Raw genomic sequence first — 18381 nt, forward strand, 5'->3', positions numbered from 1 at the left:
GTGCTTGAAGGAGTGAGAAGAAACAGGAACACAGGGCTGACAGTAAATCAGTCAAGTCAGAGGAATCTTTACTGTCTCCACATGAGCTGCTTGGTTTACCCAGGAGGCTTAAATGTCAGCTCCCTCTTCAGCTCTCCAAACCTGCCTTCTGCTTCGCATGAGGCCTCTGTCGTGGTTTCAAGGTCAAAATGAGACAAATTGGTTTTCCTCCACATGCAGACGTGTGTATCCAAACATGTTGTAAGAAATGTTTTTTGTTCCATCTAACCAAAATGTATAGTTTTATATGCTTCAATGGGGATTTGTTTGATGGGAAGCTTTGGTTTGTGGCTGATGTCCAAGCAAAAAGGGTCTATGATGTGCTGCGATGAACTATGAAAATAAACTTGATTTGAAAGAGGAAATTAAGGTAATAATTAATCTGGAAAGTCTTCATTTCCTGTGTTTGCAGCTTCATACTTCATGACAGCCCACACTGACCTGGTGTTAGGCCCAAAAATAATCTGGTGTTTGTGGAAAACTCAGTGCAGAAAGATCTTTAGCTACCAAAATGTAAAATACAAGAGCCATTTCTGGCTCTTGTATTTTAGATACCTTAACAGGGTTGCTTAAACACCTGAACACCCAATTGTTGTGCAATTTTTTGTTGTTGTTTTTATAAAGCTAATTTCTGACAATCTCAGTTTTCACTCCAGTAATAGCAGAACTATTTAGTCCCTCTATTTGTTCAAAGTAAATACAGGGACAGTCAAACCAAATGTTGTTTTCATGAATGCAGAACGTCATAAACTGCATTCATGAAGTCCAATCCAGATACGGCCAAATGATCTTTTCCCTCGCTTATAAAAAGAAAAAAAAAACATTTTGCTGCAGCAACAACCACAACTCTCCAGAGACATAACTCAGACTTAATTTAATACCCTTCTTAAAAATTAAGATGATTTAAAATTTTTTAAAAGGGTAACCGTTAGTGAAAGCAGATGTCTGCATCTGTAATATGAACATAATGTTTGGTGCAGCTTTACCTCCTCATTGAGCATAGATTAGGACTTTACATAAGATACAAACTAATGATTCTGTGACAAAATAATCAGTTGTAGTTTTTCTGCAGGAAGTACATCTGGCAAGGAGCCCAGAGGAGTTTGAGGTTAAATCCAAGGGGATAAAGGTTCAGGATAGCACAATGGAAACCCACCTAATGAGACGCATTGGTTTCATTATTTATAATGGTAACTCTGTGGCACATAAGCTCACAACAAAGTAAGCAGTGGGACGTATCAGTTGTGATTTAACCGCAGATTATTTCAGAGCTCGTTAATATTAAGCAGCTTTTATCTGGTCCAGCTTTATTTTGTAATGTGCAGCCACTAATTGATGCAGGAGACGTTCAGGTTCTGAGTGTGCTGCTACTCACTGGTTGAGGAAGGCAAACAGGTATCTCATGATGACGAGCGTTTTACTTGGCATGCCTTGCAGAACCTTTCTAATGTGGACCGCTCGCTCCTGAAGGCTCTCCATTGCTGGGGGGAGGGGGGGGGAAATCCAAACATGAATAAATCAGTGATGAGTAAGAGGTTTCTGTATGGAGGCTGAAGTAGTGATACTCACAAACACAGGATATGAGGTCATGGAAGACTTCTTTAGGAAAGAGGGCGTGCTCCAGGCCTCTAAAGTAGAGCTTCAGGACTCCAGCAATAGAGTCCATGTCGTGGTCATTCTGGTCTCCCGCCAGAGGGTCCTCGCCTACGTGGGGACGGAGAAGAAGGAAAGTAACAAATCGAACCAAAACCAACATGTTTGAGGCAACGTCTCGCTTTTGATTGTAACGTTACCTCTCTCAAAGGCATTCTTGATGTCGTTGACCTCCACCTGCGATCCAGACACCCTGAAGATGCCCTCGTGCCGCAGACCTACCCAGAAGCACACATACGGGTTATCCTCGTAGTTTCTAAGCTTTTCGTAGGAGTACTGAGATTTTTTTTTTTTAATCATGGTTTTAAAAAAATAAATTTTTAAAACAATTATTTCTGTGATTTAAATGTTTTTTTTTTTTAAATGCTAAAGTAACTGGGGTTTCCTCTGGTGTTTAAGTCCACAGTCTGTTACTGCAGACTGCCTGTCAGTGACATATAATTGAGACAAATGTGGCCACTTGGGACAAAACTCAAATCAGTCAGAGTGTGAAAACTAAAGGAGTGACACCTTTCACTTTTATCAAGTTAATGATGTTCTAAAGTTAAATGTTTTTGCACTTGTGTAACACAGAACGACGCACTGCAAAGTGCCAGTAACCAGGCTGAAAGTCGGATCAATTTTACTGCTTGGAAACATTTTGAGACATGAAAAACGAGGGATGAGACAGCTCCACATTTATTTACCATCACAATAACATTTTTCTTTTGTTTTTAATTTCTATTCAACAGTGGTATTTCCTCTAAATGTTCACCTACTGTAAGAACCTCAGAGCCGTCAATGCCTAAACTGGATTTTTCTCTTTTTTCTTTTGTAGTTTTACGATACAAAGTACACAGAAAATTTTTTGATTCAGTCAAATCTCAACCAATCCAACTCTTCACACGAGAGAGAGAGAGAGAGAGAGAGAGAGAGAGAGAGAGAGAGAGAGAGAAAATCAACAACCAATCACTGAATCAAAGAGCTGGGGCCGAACCTATCACCTAACAGGGAGGATTTCCTCACCATGGCGACTGATGAAGCGGATGCAGCTCTCGACCATCAGCGGAATGGCTTCACCTGAGTCCTAAAATAGGGAAATAAGAAATGAACAGTGGTAAGTTAATGCTGTTACAGGAAATTGGTAGACAAAATATGTGCACACAAACACACACACACATTTTTTCCCCCTACATAATACATGCTTGCACATCAATTTGCAAAGATGGACCAATTTAGGGGGTAAAACATATCAGACATGAGGAAGACATGATGGGTGCAGCTGTTGCTAGGAAACCACACTTTTCAATTTCCCTTTGTCTCGTGTTTTTTTTTTTTCTTCAGAAATCTGATGAGGTTTGGCTACAAATGATACTGTATGATACTGATAGTCAGTTCAATGTCAACACAAATGCAATTTATTTGCTGAAGGTATATTTTAAGATTAGGAAATAAACCGATTTCTCTATAAGGAGTGAGTTCATGTCAAATATAACCCAAGTGGTGCCACAAGGGGGCGCTACAAACATGTGTTTCTCCACTTCTGAAGTTTCGTTTTGATTATTTAGCCACAGGAAAGCCCCCATATATGTGAATAATGGTCTATGTATGCGAGTTAACAACCCAACTGCGCCAGTTCACCCTGCAGATGCTGGATTTTTCTGAGAAAAGATGAGGCCTGAGTTAAAAGTAGAGACACAAACACCCTGACTCAGATAATTACCTGCTTCCGCACGGTTGAATTTCTTCTTCCACTATAGAGGGGGGAAAAAAAAGAAAAAAGAGGTAACAGCACTCTGTCATTATGTCACCAGAGAACGTCTATTTATATGCACAGCCCTTGTAATGCTCTATTTGTCCTAACAGACACACAAATACATTCGAGAAGGTCTATAAACGACCACAGAGACCACTGGCTGCGATGCATATGCACATTTATGAGTGAGTGTGTGTGCGTGAGAGAGAGCATATTTCCTTCCCTTGCCACACCTACCTGGCAAGGCAACAGTCGGTTTTCTGACCTATAGGAGGGAGAAACAGGAAGAAGAAGGAGAAGAAGAAGCAAGGGAGGGGAAGAGGGACGAGGGGGTAGGGGGGGTTTATGACAGAGGAGAGACACAGAGATAGGCAGTTATAGCAGGAACAAGACCCATGAGGAAATGGCTTCAGATGAAAACAGGGAGACAAAGTTCCCCTTTAAAGCCACACACACACACACAGATACAATGCAGAAGATGTTTCTGAGGCCGTGGAAACCGACACATGTGACCAGGAGGAACACACCCCGAACAGACATGTTGGAGAACACAGCTGCATCCACATATGGTCATATGGTCAGCGCTGCTGCTGTGACCTTCCCTTTGACTCGCACACAGCCTGTGATTATTAGATATATTAAAGTCATTCTGCTTCACTGCTGTGACCCTGATGTGTCCCCACTCTACTCCCCATCCGTCTGACACCCCCCAACCCTCCCTCTCTTCAGTTTGCTGGAGGTGGGGAAGAAGGCAGAGGGGCTGGGCCCTATACCGGACCCACGCGACTGGAAAAAAGGACAAAATGCAAAAGGTATGAAGGACACTCACTCTCTCCCAGGGTCTTCTGGATTAAGTCATGCTTGGCATCCAGTTTGGTGATCAGACTCCTGCCTTCCAGAAACTCCTTTAGCTTCTGTAAAACATTCAAATGTACAAATGCCGGCGTCACCAGAGCTGCTGGTTATGTTGATTTACTAAAATACACTGCTACTGTGGTTAAAAAGACAACAGCATCAAACCTTAGCATGGACTGATATGAAATGATGGTACCGTATCATAGGCTTGAGTATAGATGCCAGAATTTCAAACCTTTTAAACAAAACTGCAGGAAGTGATCTAATTGCTCTCATTTGAAAAATAAAGTCAAAATAATTCAACCAGACAAAAATTTCACAAATGGAAGAAAATTTTGTCTTTTTTTTTTTTTTTTGAAAGAGAGGAAAATTGCAGTATTCGTCTTTGAATCAGCAACAAGTTGGAGAGGGGCAGCACAGACACAAGATGCATCTGTTGAAAATGTTAGATGTCTAAACCTCGAAGAATGTCAAACAGTAACATTCTTCCCCCCTAGGGGGCGCGCCCCACAGTTTGGGAACCTCTGGGTTGGGTGATATTTATGTTAATTAGTAAGAACTGCTGGACCAGGTCAAGACCAGGCCCGTTCCTCAATCCGCTCCACTGACCGTGAAGTAAAACTGCTCGGTCTCCTGCTGATTGGCACGCCGCTTGGCCAGGCTCGGCTTGCTCAGATACGACTCGCTGAACGTGGACTTGACCGACTCCATGCTGTTGCTGTGGTGGAAGCACTCGGAGACGTCGTAGTCCTCCACCGTCACCATGTCCTGGATGGTGGACATGGTGGCCTCCATGGTCTTCTTCACCTGGTGGACGGTGAGAAGAAAAAAATAAACATTTATTTATTTTTTTTTTTTATTTAAACTTGTAGCTAAGAAACAAAAGAAGAAACATGACAACGAAAGCAAAAACACGTCCTGACCTCTTCGTTCTCGATCTTCAGAGTGGAGAGGCGCGACTGCAGAGACTGACACCTCTGATGGAGGTCCACTTCCAGCGGCTGTTGTGCACACATCACTCCCATCTGAAAAAAAAAAAACACACACACACACACACACAGGTAAGCATACCACTGCCTTTTAAAATGAAATTCTCTCACTTTGACACATCAGAAAGAAGAAAACGATCCATACCGTGTCCCCCATGTGGGACTGAAAATCGAAACGGGCTGGTGGGCAGAAGACGTTGTTGTAGGTCTCCATCAGTTTCTGCTTGTCCCCGTTGGGCTCCAGGCTCTCTGCCGCTCCTTCCAGTGTTTCCAGACCCGTGTGTTTAGACGTCTCCACGTTCTGCTCCGCAGACAGGTAGGTCCTCAGGGCTCGATGCAGGCTGGCGTGGTAGCCCAGGTCGCAGCACTGCCGCACATACATGCAGATAAAGATAAATACTCTGAATGATATATAACAAGTAGTCTTATCTCCCTGAGTTTCGCGGGGAGTTAAAAAAAGAAAAAGAGACGGCGAGAGACATGATGAAACAGGAAAGTTGAGATAAAATAGTATTCTGTTATGCAACAATCAGATACACTCATTATCTACACTTTTGCACATATATTGTAGCATAGATGAATATAGATACTCCCCACTCATCCAGACACTTTTGCCCTTTTTTCTCTTCAGGACAGCTATAATTTGTACCACTTGTTCAACAACATGCAACAAACATTCATTAAACCTCCTCCTCTGACCCACTGAAGTCTCTGCAGATTTTAGACGAGTGGCTTTAAGAAGCAGTTTTCCCAAACAAACTCGCCAAAGGGCCGGTGGACGTGAAGCCCATTTGAGTCCAGCGAACACTCGTTATTTTCTAGTAAACAACCTGAGATAATAGAGGCTTTGTGACGACGTGCGTTGCGCTGCTGACAGCAGCAACATAACACTGGCCCACTGAGGTCATGGAAGGCATCTCTGACCACGTTTTAAGATTTTGATGAGCTAGCGAACAAAAATACAGCCTGGTTCGGTTCAAACTGACTTTCAGATCAGCCTTCATGATAAAAATCGAAAAATGTATCAACTAAACCTAATGCTGCAGTTCACGATAAACACACCATCCATGTGCTGAAACACAGTAATGGCAGTGGCATGCTGTGGATAATAACATGAAAAAACCTATCCTCCTTCCATCTCAAAACTATAAATTCCTATTTAAAACATGGTAGAAGCTTTATATGATGTGAGGTTACTTTTCTTCAGACTGAGCTTCGGTTTTCACCAAGCTGGATGAATTTGTGCTTCTGGTGTCTCTTGGTAAGCTGCTTAATTCCTCTGATAAGAAAATCACTTGTTTTACGTTCAGCATAAATGCCACATTATATGGGGGAAAATGCTATGCAGTAAATTATCACGATCTCATGATTTTTTAAATTGCCTTTTTTCAAAGTGTAGCCTTTTGAAAGCCACTGTTCATTTTGGTCTGTGACATTTTGACAAGTGGCACAAATAGTAATTAAAATAACCCTGAGAATGGGCCTTTGCTCCAGCCTTAACCAGTTTGTGGAAGACTTTTTCAGACATACGCTACAAAGCAAAGTGTAGCAAAATAAACACACACACAAAATTTTTTATTTTTTTTAAATGCACCTCCGCGCCTTGGCATATGCCTACACACACTCCGGCCAGCATCCACTGAGTGCTAACAGCGTTGTTCATTAGAGCGGTGTGCTGTACATGCTGCCATCCACATGACACGCTCACACCAATTTGGCTCTATGACTACCTCTGCTGCAGTCTCTCGTGCATCACACCGAGGAGCAACAAAGGTGGATCCGACACACAGGGGAAGGAGTGGGTGTAAAAAAGAGGAGAAGGAAAGAAAGCAAGGCAAAAAAAGAAAGACAAATATGAGAAAGAAAGAAGAAACAGAACGATGGGAGATAGGCCACAAAGATACAAGGTAAAAACAGAAGTGGGAAGGAAGGAAGAAAAAAGAAAGGACAAGAAAATACAAGAAAAAGGACAGATGGAGAAAGTCTGGATGCAAGGAAATAATAATGTTTGGATAATGAATACAGAATTAAGTCAGGAGGTAGAATCCCCCCCGCCCCCATATTTTCCAAAGAATTAAATTAAATCCCAGACTTTCCCAGGCTGCGTAGGACACCTTTCTCGTGCAGCTGCAGTGGCCTACGAAGCCGAGTCTGTTTCCCAGCCTTTAATGTCAACATTATATTAAACGTATGCTGTAAAAACTAAACAACTGGATGTCTCCTTTAGAGCATTTACCCAGTAAACCATGAACCATTACAGTTTCTCTAAGCCTTCACAAACGCGTTTGCGGCACATCTGTGCTCTGTGGTTCAGCTCGGGGGAGAAAATACGGCACATAAATCCTAACATAGAAGCTGTTGCCGCCGATTGTTGCGACAAAAAAGGGACGCGGGCACAAAGGGCGGCCGCTTCGCAGCCTTCATTAGAGACGCTGAAGCTAATGTGAAGAGACGAACCCAGGGGAAACCGCGAGCTCAAAACGGACGACAAAGGACACACGCTGAGACCGGCGACGTCCTCGGACACCAGCTCGCATCACAGGGTAGCAGCGTGTTTATACTCACATCAATGATGTCGGAGAGGTCATGGATGTAGTATTTGAAGACGCAACTGTTGGTGGCCTCCAGCGCCAGCAGGTACTCATTCCTGGCCTTGATGGCCTTCAGCTTGTTCTCTGTGTACTTAGCTTGTCTCTGATAAGAAGAAGAAAAAGGAAAAAAAAAAAGAATCAGTAAATGGGGGGACATTGATGACAGGATGTGTGGAGGTACGACTGGGGGTAATATGTGTTAAAGTGAAACGCCTCGGTATTGATTAAAGGGGATAATAGGTGCAGACCCTTGTTACTCTGACAAGCTGCCGCTTTGGCAGACAAGGTTAGCAGTAAGCCTGTCGCGCGGCTATAAATCATTCATGAGACGCAGACATGCCTCTGTGACCCCCCCCCACCCCGACCCGACCCACTTACCTTCTCCTTCATCTTCTCGATTTTTTTCACGCTGGAACGGCGGACAACTCTCTCTTCGGTCCTGATGTTGCCCAGCGTGTCGGGGGAGCGCGGGGTCTGCTTGTCTTCCTGTCGACTGGAGCGTCCCATCTGCTTCTCCTCCTGCTTCTCCGCCTCCTTCAGCTTGGACTCGGCGTTGATGCTGTCAGTGTTGTACATGTGGTACGTCTTCATCACCTGTGAGCAGGAATCTGGTGCTTTAATCGGTGAGCACGGCTCAGGAGATCTTTGCCCTCTCCTGAGCTTATATGAGCTTGCGTTAAAGGGCTAAAACAGTCGAAGTGAGCGTTTATGTGCAGGGTCAGCTGTATTTCATTGACCACCGCCAGAGCCGTCATTACACAGCTCTGCTCAGAGCCTCAGCCCCTCAAAACAGCAGACAAACACACTTTCCAGTGCGTGAGCATACATGTGAGCGTCACTCAAACCAGATCTATTTCTATCTCTTGCTATACGCTGTAATTATAGAATAGGATTTGCCTTTATGGGTCTGGCAGACCTAAAGATATGTAGCGTGCTTTAGTGTAAAGTCCAGAAATACCCTCTGATTGCCTCAGTCAATTGGTAGTATCATGGGGCATTTAGATATTATAATGCATTTGTGCAAAAATAAAAACAACAACCCAAAAACAAAAACAAGAGTGAGGATTAGAGCATGAAATGTCTACTATCATAGCCATTGTGAAATGGAAGATATATAAAACAGCAATGTATTTTAGAGATGCGATCCTTTCTTAGGGTGCATTCACAGCAGTCCTATTTAGTCCACTTTCATCAAACGCTGGAAAGTCCGGTTCATTTTGGGAAGTGTGAATGCGCAACCAAACTGTGATGCAGACCAAAAAAAAACAAAAAAAAAAACTACTCTGGTCTCAGTTCAGTTGAAATGAACTCTGGCACAGTTCGAATGCATATGCAAACGCAAGTGGACCGGAGATCACTCCAAAAGCGGCGAAAGCAGACCACAAAGCATGGCATTCTGGGTAAAATGCAACTAAAACAAGCGCGCTAGTCCAGCACCAGAGAGAGAAATGGTGCTGATGATAGCTACTAAAAGCTGACACCACTCCAGTTTTGTTTATATTTTGTCAAGGAGGAGGTTGTCCTCAGTGTCAGCTTAGAGAGATAAAAAAAAATCTAAAGAGTTGTAAAGAAATATTTAACTATGTCACCAAATTATAAGTAAAATCAGGTGGTACTGAGACTCTTAAAGAATCTTAATAGCCAGGGTTGGCCACATCATATATATTGGTGCTGATGATACCCTTTGTAAAATACTTTAGTTCTGTGTGGTGATATTAAAATAAAAGGTCAAAAATAACGCTGTTTTAGCATCAGTGACCACCTCTAAGGAAGAGATTTCTAATCCTAACACAATCAGAGTATCGTGTGTGATGATCGCCCAGAGCGGTTTTCCTACCGTGTAAAGTTCATTGAGGACTTTCATCAAGTCTTCCTGCAGCTGCACTCCAACCTCTTTGCTCTGAACAGAGAAAAACACAGGCTTCGTGAACAAAGTGCTCCGAGTGACACATTAACATAGTCTGCAAAACAAACGTCCATCCATCTAAGATTAAACAGTCTATCTAGCATGGACAGAAATATGTCGAACCCAGGTAAATAAGGCAACAAAGCAATCGAGGACATATTCATGGTTTCCCCCCCATGCTGGTTCGACTGCTGGCGCAAAGAGAGGGATGAAGGTCAGCTCAGTTCATTTTTATTTTGTAGCCCAACAACACAGATTTGTCTCAGTGAGCTTCACAGAGCGGACACCGTGTGACGCTTCCTGTCTTTAAGGCTGGAATAGAAAGATAACACGCGCAGAATGTAAACTCCTCAAGCCTTTTATAGCGCAGACAATTACGCAAAAATATTTTGCCACGAGGGCAGACTGCATGATAAAGTTCAAGCGAAAGGGAAACAGACCACAAAAAAAAAAAGTCCTGAAAAGTCTATTGGGCTCAACCAAATGTCATATGTGGGGGACATCCAGCTGAGTTTATGGAGGGATAACTTGGATCTTGGAATGATGTCACAACCAATAGGAATGTGTGGAAAAGCCAGTGAAATTTGCTAATTGCTGTTCTCAGCGACTAGGCCCAACTATCAATAGCAGCGCAGGCAAATGAAGTTTTTGCCTGCATTTACATTTTCAAACACTGCGAAACCAAAGAGATGCAGTACAGTGTACATTTAAGTTGCCTATTGCCACAGCTGTCGCCGGCCTTTCTGATCATGCATATTGGACTTTGATGTCGCTCTGCTACTGTGGACATTACAGCTGATTTTTCTCACCAGGAAATCGTAAGCGTTGTTCTTCCTGAGAACAAGCTGAACAGAACGAGAGAGCCTCTAATGCTAACCTGTTGCGATGTAATGCTTACATCTGATATCTATTCATCTGTTTGGTCAGTTGTGCTGTTTTTCAAGCGCTTACCAATAGATTTGGCTTGGCTTATTTAAAACATTTCAAACATTGTCGTCGCCAACATGGAGAAAGACCTCAAAACGTCAATTAAATGAATAACAAATGCATTTACTGCAGACATAAGAAGGCACTCTTGTTGATTTCCTTAATGAGCCGACATGAGAGTTAAATCAACATCAACTATCTCAGCTGTCAAACTGACAAGACCCAGATCTGTTTGATCTTCGTTTGTAGAAAGCTGGGTCAGTGATCTGTTACTGAGCTTTATCAAAGCAGGAAATATTGTGACATCAAATTTTTTTTCATAGCAAACAAGCAGCTTAATTATGTATCATATCGTGCCACTGAGAGTAAAGAAACGTTTTGAGAGACTGTTTAAAAATGTGCCAGAATAAACATCTTTGCTGAAAACAGTGATTCACTCAAAATTGCCCGCGTGTTTGCAATACATCTGTTTTATCTGAATCCAGCACAAAATTTTACTTTCAATGTCTCAAAATTATTCATTTCAATTCCTCGTGGGAGGGAGCACGCGTTTGCAAATGTGGTCTCAGGCGTGCCTGATGTAATTAATCAAGAGTTTCATTTGTCTTATCAAACGTAACAAAGATAGACTAATGACAGTAAGGATTTATTGCATGTTAGAAATGTGGCAAGTCAAGTGAACTGTCTAAAAAGTTCAGAAAATATATAATTGCCAGGGATCTAAAGGTGTTCTTAGAGATGTAGCTGGAAAAATAATTTGCTCGATTGAAGTTATTATAACTGATGCGAAAGCAAAAGAAAAATCGCTGACACTTTATTTCATGGGATGTGCATAAAATTGGCATGACCCTGTCATAAACATGACATATCATCTATTATAAACATGAAGGAGTCTTCATGAACGTCTATGACTGTTGTCATGAAGTGTCATTCGGTAAATAATGACACTTTTAAACAAAGTTGTGCTAAAAGTTGCATTAAAAGTCAATTTAAAACAGCCAACTTTGCACTAAAAATTTCACTACTTACTAAATGACACTTCATGGCAACAGTCACAGACATTCATGAAGACTCCTTCATGTTCACAGCAGGTGTTATGTTATGTTTATGACAGTATCATGCCAATCTTATGCACACCCCCTTCAACTTAAGTGTTACCGAAAAATCAGCTCCAATTCGCTCACAACAACAAAAATGAGCTAAAAAGCTTTTGGGATTCTATTCTGAGAAGCGATGAATCAAAACTTTTCAAATCTATGGCTCAGCGGTGTGCTTGGAGAAGCATAAGATAAGAAGAACTGAACCAAAAATAGGTTACGAGTTAAACTCATGAACTGATTCAGACCAATGTAAACAAACAAGAGCTGTGACGACGTCCCTAATCAAATTTTCACCCAGGCTTGGTTTCAAAAGAAGTCCTAGAAGATACTAAAATAGCCACCAGAATTCCTTAACTTTGACTCTTTGAAAACCTTTTTTTAATTTATTTGAAAGCAAAACAGGGTGTTGCACACAAACCCAAGAAAACTAGTGAATCAAGGCTTCTACAAAATGAGAGTTTGGAGAAGCTGGAGGCCATGAATCATATTTTCACAAAAGGCCATAAAATTTAAAGTGTGTTCCGCTAATTATGAATGATTCTTGTAAACAAGAAGTCGAATAATTTTGAGACTGCATCGTTTATCTGAAGTTTATATGCAACTTTAGTAATTACAACATAGCTGTAACATCAGCTACGTTGATGTATTTGAAATGTTCTTGTCTGATTTCTTTTCTCCAAGCATGCAGTAACTTTGTAATGTTTGAAATTATATCCGACCCAATATTGGGTCAATTTCTATGTAGCAATCTATCCGAACTGAATATTTTGCAGTTTGAAGAAAAACTTAGAAAAAAAAGATAGTTTACAAAAAAAAAAAAAATGTCACTGTTGAGGGATTTTTATAGTTGCGGATGAGTTCAGCACAGTTGATTTCAATGCTTCTTTCAGTCAAACGCTGCCATTGTTCAGCTCCTTCAGCGCTGCCTCGTCAAATATGAGCTGTGGTGAGACCGTCATGGCCTCTGGCGTTACTAGTATAACTGCCACTGAATGGAAACATAATAAATGGACTCGTTATGCGCTTAATTAGACTTTAGAGCATTGTGTGGGTGTGTTGTTTGCAGGCTGTTTACGAACCAGACCAGATGAAATCAACCCTTCAGTAGAACAACCAACACAAGGAAAATACCCCAAAAAAGGAAAATTAACGACGTCTCATTAAAATCCAGAGAGAAAAAAAGTTACAAAAAAAAAAACATGGAGTTTTTTCGTTGCTTTGTTCTGGTATCGGGATCAGAGTGTATATGCCATTTAAAGACTTTCTATCGGGATGGAAATCGGCCGCCGTTGCCACGACATTCCAGACACGCAGACACAACTTCCCTTCACGCTCCACACTTGTACTGAACAGCTATCTTCCTCTACCTGAGAGGGTTTCAGATTCTCCACATTCTTCTCCCCTATTGCGGTACGCCCAGTTCCAGCCCTCTTTGCTTTCATAAAAAAAAACAAAAAACAAAACAAAAAAAACTATTCCACCTGAAATGTATTGTAATTTTAAATCCGAGCAAAAGCAAAGCCTGATCTGGTGAATCTCCGGCTTTCGGTAAAAATGACCTCATCCCGCAGCAACACTCGCTCTGCGGGACTCCTGCTGAACAAATAGTCTGAGACGTCCTTCCTGGAGATGAACAGCCGTCTCCCAGGGGAGAACTGCGCTCTGGTATTTGCTTCATCATGCTTAGCCTCCCCCTCACCCTCCATCTTTATCTTGTTCCTTTGCTTTTTCTGTTCTTGCACTACAATTCTCTATTCTTATCTGTTTTATCTCACAGGCCGGAGGGTTGGGTGAGGGGGAGGCTTGATAAATGCAGACTCCTGTATGAAACCCAGACACTATAAACTGCCCAGGCTTATGGTTCAGCTGTCAATAAATCAGTCAGGACAAAAAGCAGACGCGAGGGAGACGGATGGACGTGCCTGAAACAGGACACGGATTTATTATGCCCTCTATCTCTTCTGCATCACTCGAGTTCCTCGCTTCGCGTGTGCGCGTCTGCGTGTAGGCATGCGATTACCTTCTTGAAGAGGCGCCCCGAGTCCTCGCTGATCTGCGCGAACCGTGGGATGATGTTGTTGAGGTAGAGGTCGGACAAAGTGGCGTGGTCCCGACTCTCCCTTTTCACCTGAAGCAGCAGCAGGTTCCAGCAGTTCACCGGAGATGAGATGGTCTGCTCCTTCCTGCAAACACACACACGCACGCACGCACGCACGCACGCACACACACAGACAGACAAGACATGCAACATTAAGAGGGTTTCCAAAACCAACGAGTCTATTCTTATACACCTGCAAAAGTATTCAAACTCGCTTCAATTTGTTTCCATTTCGTCAAGTTACAGCCACAAACTTCATCGTTTTTTGAGACAAAACCCCCCCGCCCCCAAAAAAAACAAAAAGAAGTGCTCCATTTTGAGGTGGGACAAAGATCAACGTTTAATCTGTCATTAATCAGTTCCCGCCAGGAAAACTTTAAACATATGGAAGAGTGTGATCTGGTAACATGAGACAAAAAATATCCTGCAGCTCAGAACATCATCCTGAACGACTGGTCTCTATATGAAACACAGAGGTGGCGGCACCATGCTGTGGGCATGCCGGGACAGGGAGGCTGCCAGGGAAGTCGTGAAAGAAAGTCTGTTACAGGCTGCACATAACTTGAGGCTGGGGGTTGGAGGTTCATCCTCCAGGGAGGCCAGAGCTGCAGTGGGGTGACTTAGATCAAAGCTGTTCATGAGCTAAAATGACCCAGTTGTCTGAAAGTGGGACTCTGACACACTGTTGAACTCACAAGATTAAACATGCGACATTTAATTCACAGGCTGTCATTAGTCAAACACATTCCAATGGTTAGGAGCTTTCACCAACAAGATAATAACATCCAGCGTCAAAAGACAAACAAAATGGTGGAAGTTCAAAGGATTAAATATGTTTCCCCCGCATTTTAGTACACATTCTCTATAACTAGAAATATTAAAAGACAAAAACAAGACTCAATAACTTCATTAAAAATACATTACCTGACAATTAAAAAAATAAACCTTGTGTGGAGTGTGTATTTCAGTAGTAATATTTGAAAATGTTGCCATTTAAAGCTCCTCTCTAAGCTGCTAAATTAAGCTTTTTGTGTGTGTGTGTGTGTGTGTGTGTGTGTGTGTGTGTGTGCGGTTTAAACACACACACACACACACACACACACACACACACACACACACACACACACACACACACACACACACACACACACACACACAACAAAAATATACAATCTCAACCTCAGAAACAGAACCAAAATCCCAGACAGATCAGAGCAAAAGCTAGCAATCGTTTCGTTTTTGAACTCACTCCCCCCCCCCCCCCCCCCACCCCACACACACACACACACACACACACACAGAGAGACCGAAAGCCAGTCCAAACACAACTGGCCGAGATGAAAAAGCCATCAGGAAGAGGTAACACTCCCTGCAAAAAGCACAGCTGCCGCTTCTAAGAAACCAGAATGGGAGGAAAAAAGAAAGAAACACTCATAGTTATTTTATCAAACAGGTAATAACTCAATGCTACAGCACTGACGTTGTTTCAAGTGGCCATGGTGCCATTAGAGTAATGCCACAGTAGTAGGTAATCGCTTGCTTATGCAACAGTGCAACTGCTTTCACACGGGCCGTTCGAGTGTGCGCGTGTGTGAGCACAGTACGAGTAATGGGTGATCCATGGATGATCTAGTGGGTAAAATGGATTATGAGTGAGTGTAAGTGGATGAGAGACGGCCTTTGTGTCGTTAAGAGCAGCTTTAGCTGGATAGAGAGAGCAAGAGCTGCAAGGCATTTACATCACACGCACTAACACACACACACACGGGGGGAGTTCAGGAAAAGTAGAGCTGAGACCGTAGCATACGCAATGTCAAACAGACAGAGAGAGTCTTTGATTGAAGGGTATTGAGTCGGGGGTTTTGTCTGTGAGGAGGTGTGTGTGTCCGGGGGGGACGGGGTGGTACATGATGTCACAGGTCAAATGGCTGTGATAATAACAACCGTGGCGTGACAAAAGGAGAAAAAAGAAGAAAAAAAACACGCTCCCATTAAAAGCCAAAGAGCGCCGAAAGCCTCCATGTGTCATAAAGTCATGCGGACTCGAGTGTGTGTGTGTGTTCACTTCCCTCAGCGGGGGCAGCTTTTCGTCTGGTCTCCACCGGTTGCACAACGTAAAGCCGAGAGCGCAGTTCCTCTGTTGTTTCAAGAAGCTGGTGACACGACACCCTCATCTCACCAGTGATCGCCACCGCAGCAATGCCAGTCGACTCAAAAGCTACCAAATGCTTCACAGACGAGACAAGAAGCCAGGTGACCCAAAGGTCACAACGAGTAGAGAAAAAGACTTTTCTAAATGAATCCTTCCACTGTAAAAAAAAATAAATGAATAAATAAAAGAAAAGAAAGTTTTCTGAAATTAGCAGTGAGAGAATGTCAAGTTTTTCAATAGCCTGCTCTAAAATATAGTTTTTAATTTTAGAACATTTCACTCAACAAGAAAGAGTAATATTAGGATGTGACATTTATCTCTCAGAAATATAAATATAAAAGCACTTAAGTAAAAAAAACAACAACACAGTGTCAATAAGGCAACACCTATTAATAATTCCTCTTTTAGCCTGGTCATTCTGCATACAGAGCAAGGTGTTATAATTATTAATAACCACCGATAACCTGCAGGCTGTAAACATTTCTGTTAAATAAATAAAAGTCTCCATTTTACACAAGCACACAGCGGATCCAGAGTACACAGGATTTAGGGACCATAAATAGCTAAAATCTGCAAATACTTGCAACCCTTTCTAAAAACATTCATAGCTGCCTGGTTTAATTGTGGAAATATTAAATATGCATTAATGTGCACAGTGGAAACTGGCTTAGCACTACTGCAGAACATCAACCATTCTCCTTATCTCTGCCGTTGTGGGTACAGCTAATCAGTGCAAAGAAAAATGAATGGCGCTCTTGGACTGGCGTGCCAAGTAGCATTTTGCCAATGCGTGTTTCAGCTTCCCAAGCTGCATTTTCTTTTGAATGTTTATATATTCAGAAGAATTTGCCATTACGTTCCATAGAAAAATCCACAAATAGGTGAATCCACACATGCTGCGGCGGGGATCCGGGTCACATCTTGCCAAAACTCCAGGCTGTGGCATAAATATGCGCTTAATTTCATCACTTATTGCATGAAGTGAGAAACAGTTCATGAGCTTCAAGTTGCAAGCTGCGATCTAAGTCAGACCTGAAGTCTTAAAAGCGCAGATCTATAATAAGTCTTCCGTCTTTAGAGCACATGTTCGAGTCAGCTCAGGAGATCTGTACAAGACATGCAAAATGTCCAAATCGAGAGTCCAGCACTTTGACTGAAGCTCGCCTTTCGGTAATCCATGCTTTCTTCAAACCTTGAATGAAGTTACCTCTTTTCACAGGATTTATTTAATAGGCACGAGTGACCAAACACAGATTAAAGAGAGCTTTTGTCTTTGTCATGGTCTGTGCAAGGTCCTTTGTTAAGTGACTGCCTCATTATATTTAAACATGTGTGGTTTCTTTTTGGGTCAAGAAAGGCCACTGGCCAGACCAAAAGAAGCACAGCAGTTGCAAAACTAAATATTTAGGCCACTTTTGGTCACACAGCAATGACTACAGTTCTCCTAAATCTATGTAAGTATTGGTTACAGAGACAATTGAAACTGGACTAATACTTGGCATAAGGGGGGCTTTTATAGCGGAACTGCTCAGAAAACTTCTCTCTGAACCAATCAGGGTACTCACACACACACACACACACCACACACACACACACACACACACGTACACGCACATACACACACACACACGCACACACACACACCATACGGTTTAACCATTTAACCCTGCAGCCACTGCTGTGCAGTCTGCCAAATAGCACACATACCAGGGATCTCCATGGGATCAACATACTTACAACCCTCACACCCCACACTGTTAGGAGCACCATTGACGCCTGGCCTGTTGAGAGTGTATGAGCCACAGGCAACTCTCTCACACACAGACACACACGCTCGCCTTGATTCAAACAGCCAGATACACACACGCGCGCGCGCGCGCGCATACACGCACGCACAAAAAACGGAAAATAGCTGAAATTCCAGCATGGCACTCTGACAGAGCAGCAGCAGATGCAAGAAGAGTGTTAAATACACAGATGTTGGAGGTAGAGAGAAACTAAATAAATACACGAATAAATACTGACCACTTTGTAATTAGTGGCTTCATATTTTCTCCTTAAAGACATCTAGATGGACCACAGCATGTGAGCAAACAGAGGGGCTGCATTTACTCTGTTTCACTGCTCTTCTCTTTTCCACTGTTCCTTCCCCCTCCCCAAAATGCAGCACATGCTCTTCAACTGCCTGTATATTGATCTGAGCTGGAGGGTGTGTGCTAGGCAGGGGGGGTGGATGTCCTCAAAGTAGGAATTGGGTTTCGTTTAGAGAACCTATTGATCCCTTTTAGTCTGCGCCTGTGAATCAGACGGCCCATGAATGTGGGCTTTGCCCCCCA

The 18381-nt window shown here is 42.6% G+C and overlaps 1 protein-coding gene across 3 annotated transcripts in view; it reads right to left on the minus strand.

Moving 5' to 3' along the window:
• srgap2 (SLIT-ROBO Rho GTPase activating protein 2) overlaps window positions 1-18381 on the minus strand; it is a 61961-nt gene that overhangs the window by 8353 nt on the left and 35227 nt on the right. For all 3 annotated transcript variants that reach the window (XM_081607261.1, XM_081607260.1, XM_008409251.3), the window contains exons 3-16: window positions 13816-13978; window positions 9700-9762; window positions 8241-8456; window positions 7837-7965; window positions 5417-5638; window positions 5206-5307; window positions 4892-5089; window positions 4257-4341; window positions 3665-3692; window positions 3395-3425; window positions 2698-2758; window positions 1833-1910; window positions 1609-1743; window positions 1415-1520 (exon numbers count right to left, since the gene is read on the minus strand). In XM_081607261.1, coding sequence (XP_081463387.1) covers window positions 1415-1520; window positions 1609-1743; window positions 1833-1910; window positions 2698-2758; window positions 3395-3425; window positions 3665-3692; window positions 4257-4341; window positions 4892-5089; window positions 5206-5307; window positions 5417-5638; window positions 7837-7965; window positions 8241-8456; window positions 9700-9762; window positions 13816-13978 — 1617 coding nt within the window. The remainder of the gene's footprint in view (window positions 1-1414; window positions 1521-1608; window positions 1744-1832; window positions 1911-2697; window positions 2759-3394; window positions 3426-3664; window positions 3693-4256; window positions 4342-4891; window positions 5090-5205; window positions 5308-5416; window positions 5639-7836; window positions 7966-8240; window positions 8457-9699; window positions 9763-13815; window positions 13979-18381) is intronic.

This window comes from Poecilia reticulata, chromosome 5 (assembly GCF_904066995.2).
Source record: "Poecilia reticulata chromosome 5, P_reticulata-male-v2, whole genome shotgun sequence".
Taxonomy (NCBI): Eukaryota; Metazoa; Chordata; class Actinopteri; order Cyprinodontiformes; family Poeciliidae; genus Poecilia; species Poecilia reticulata.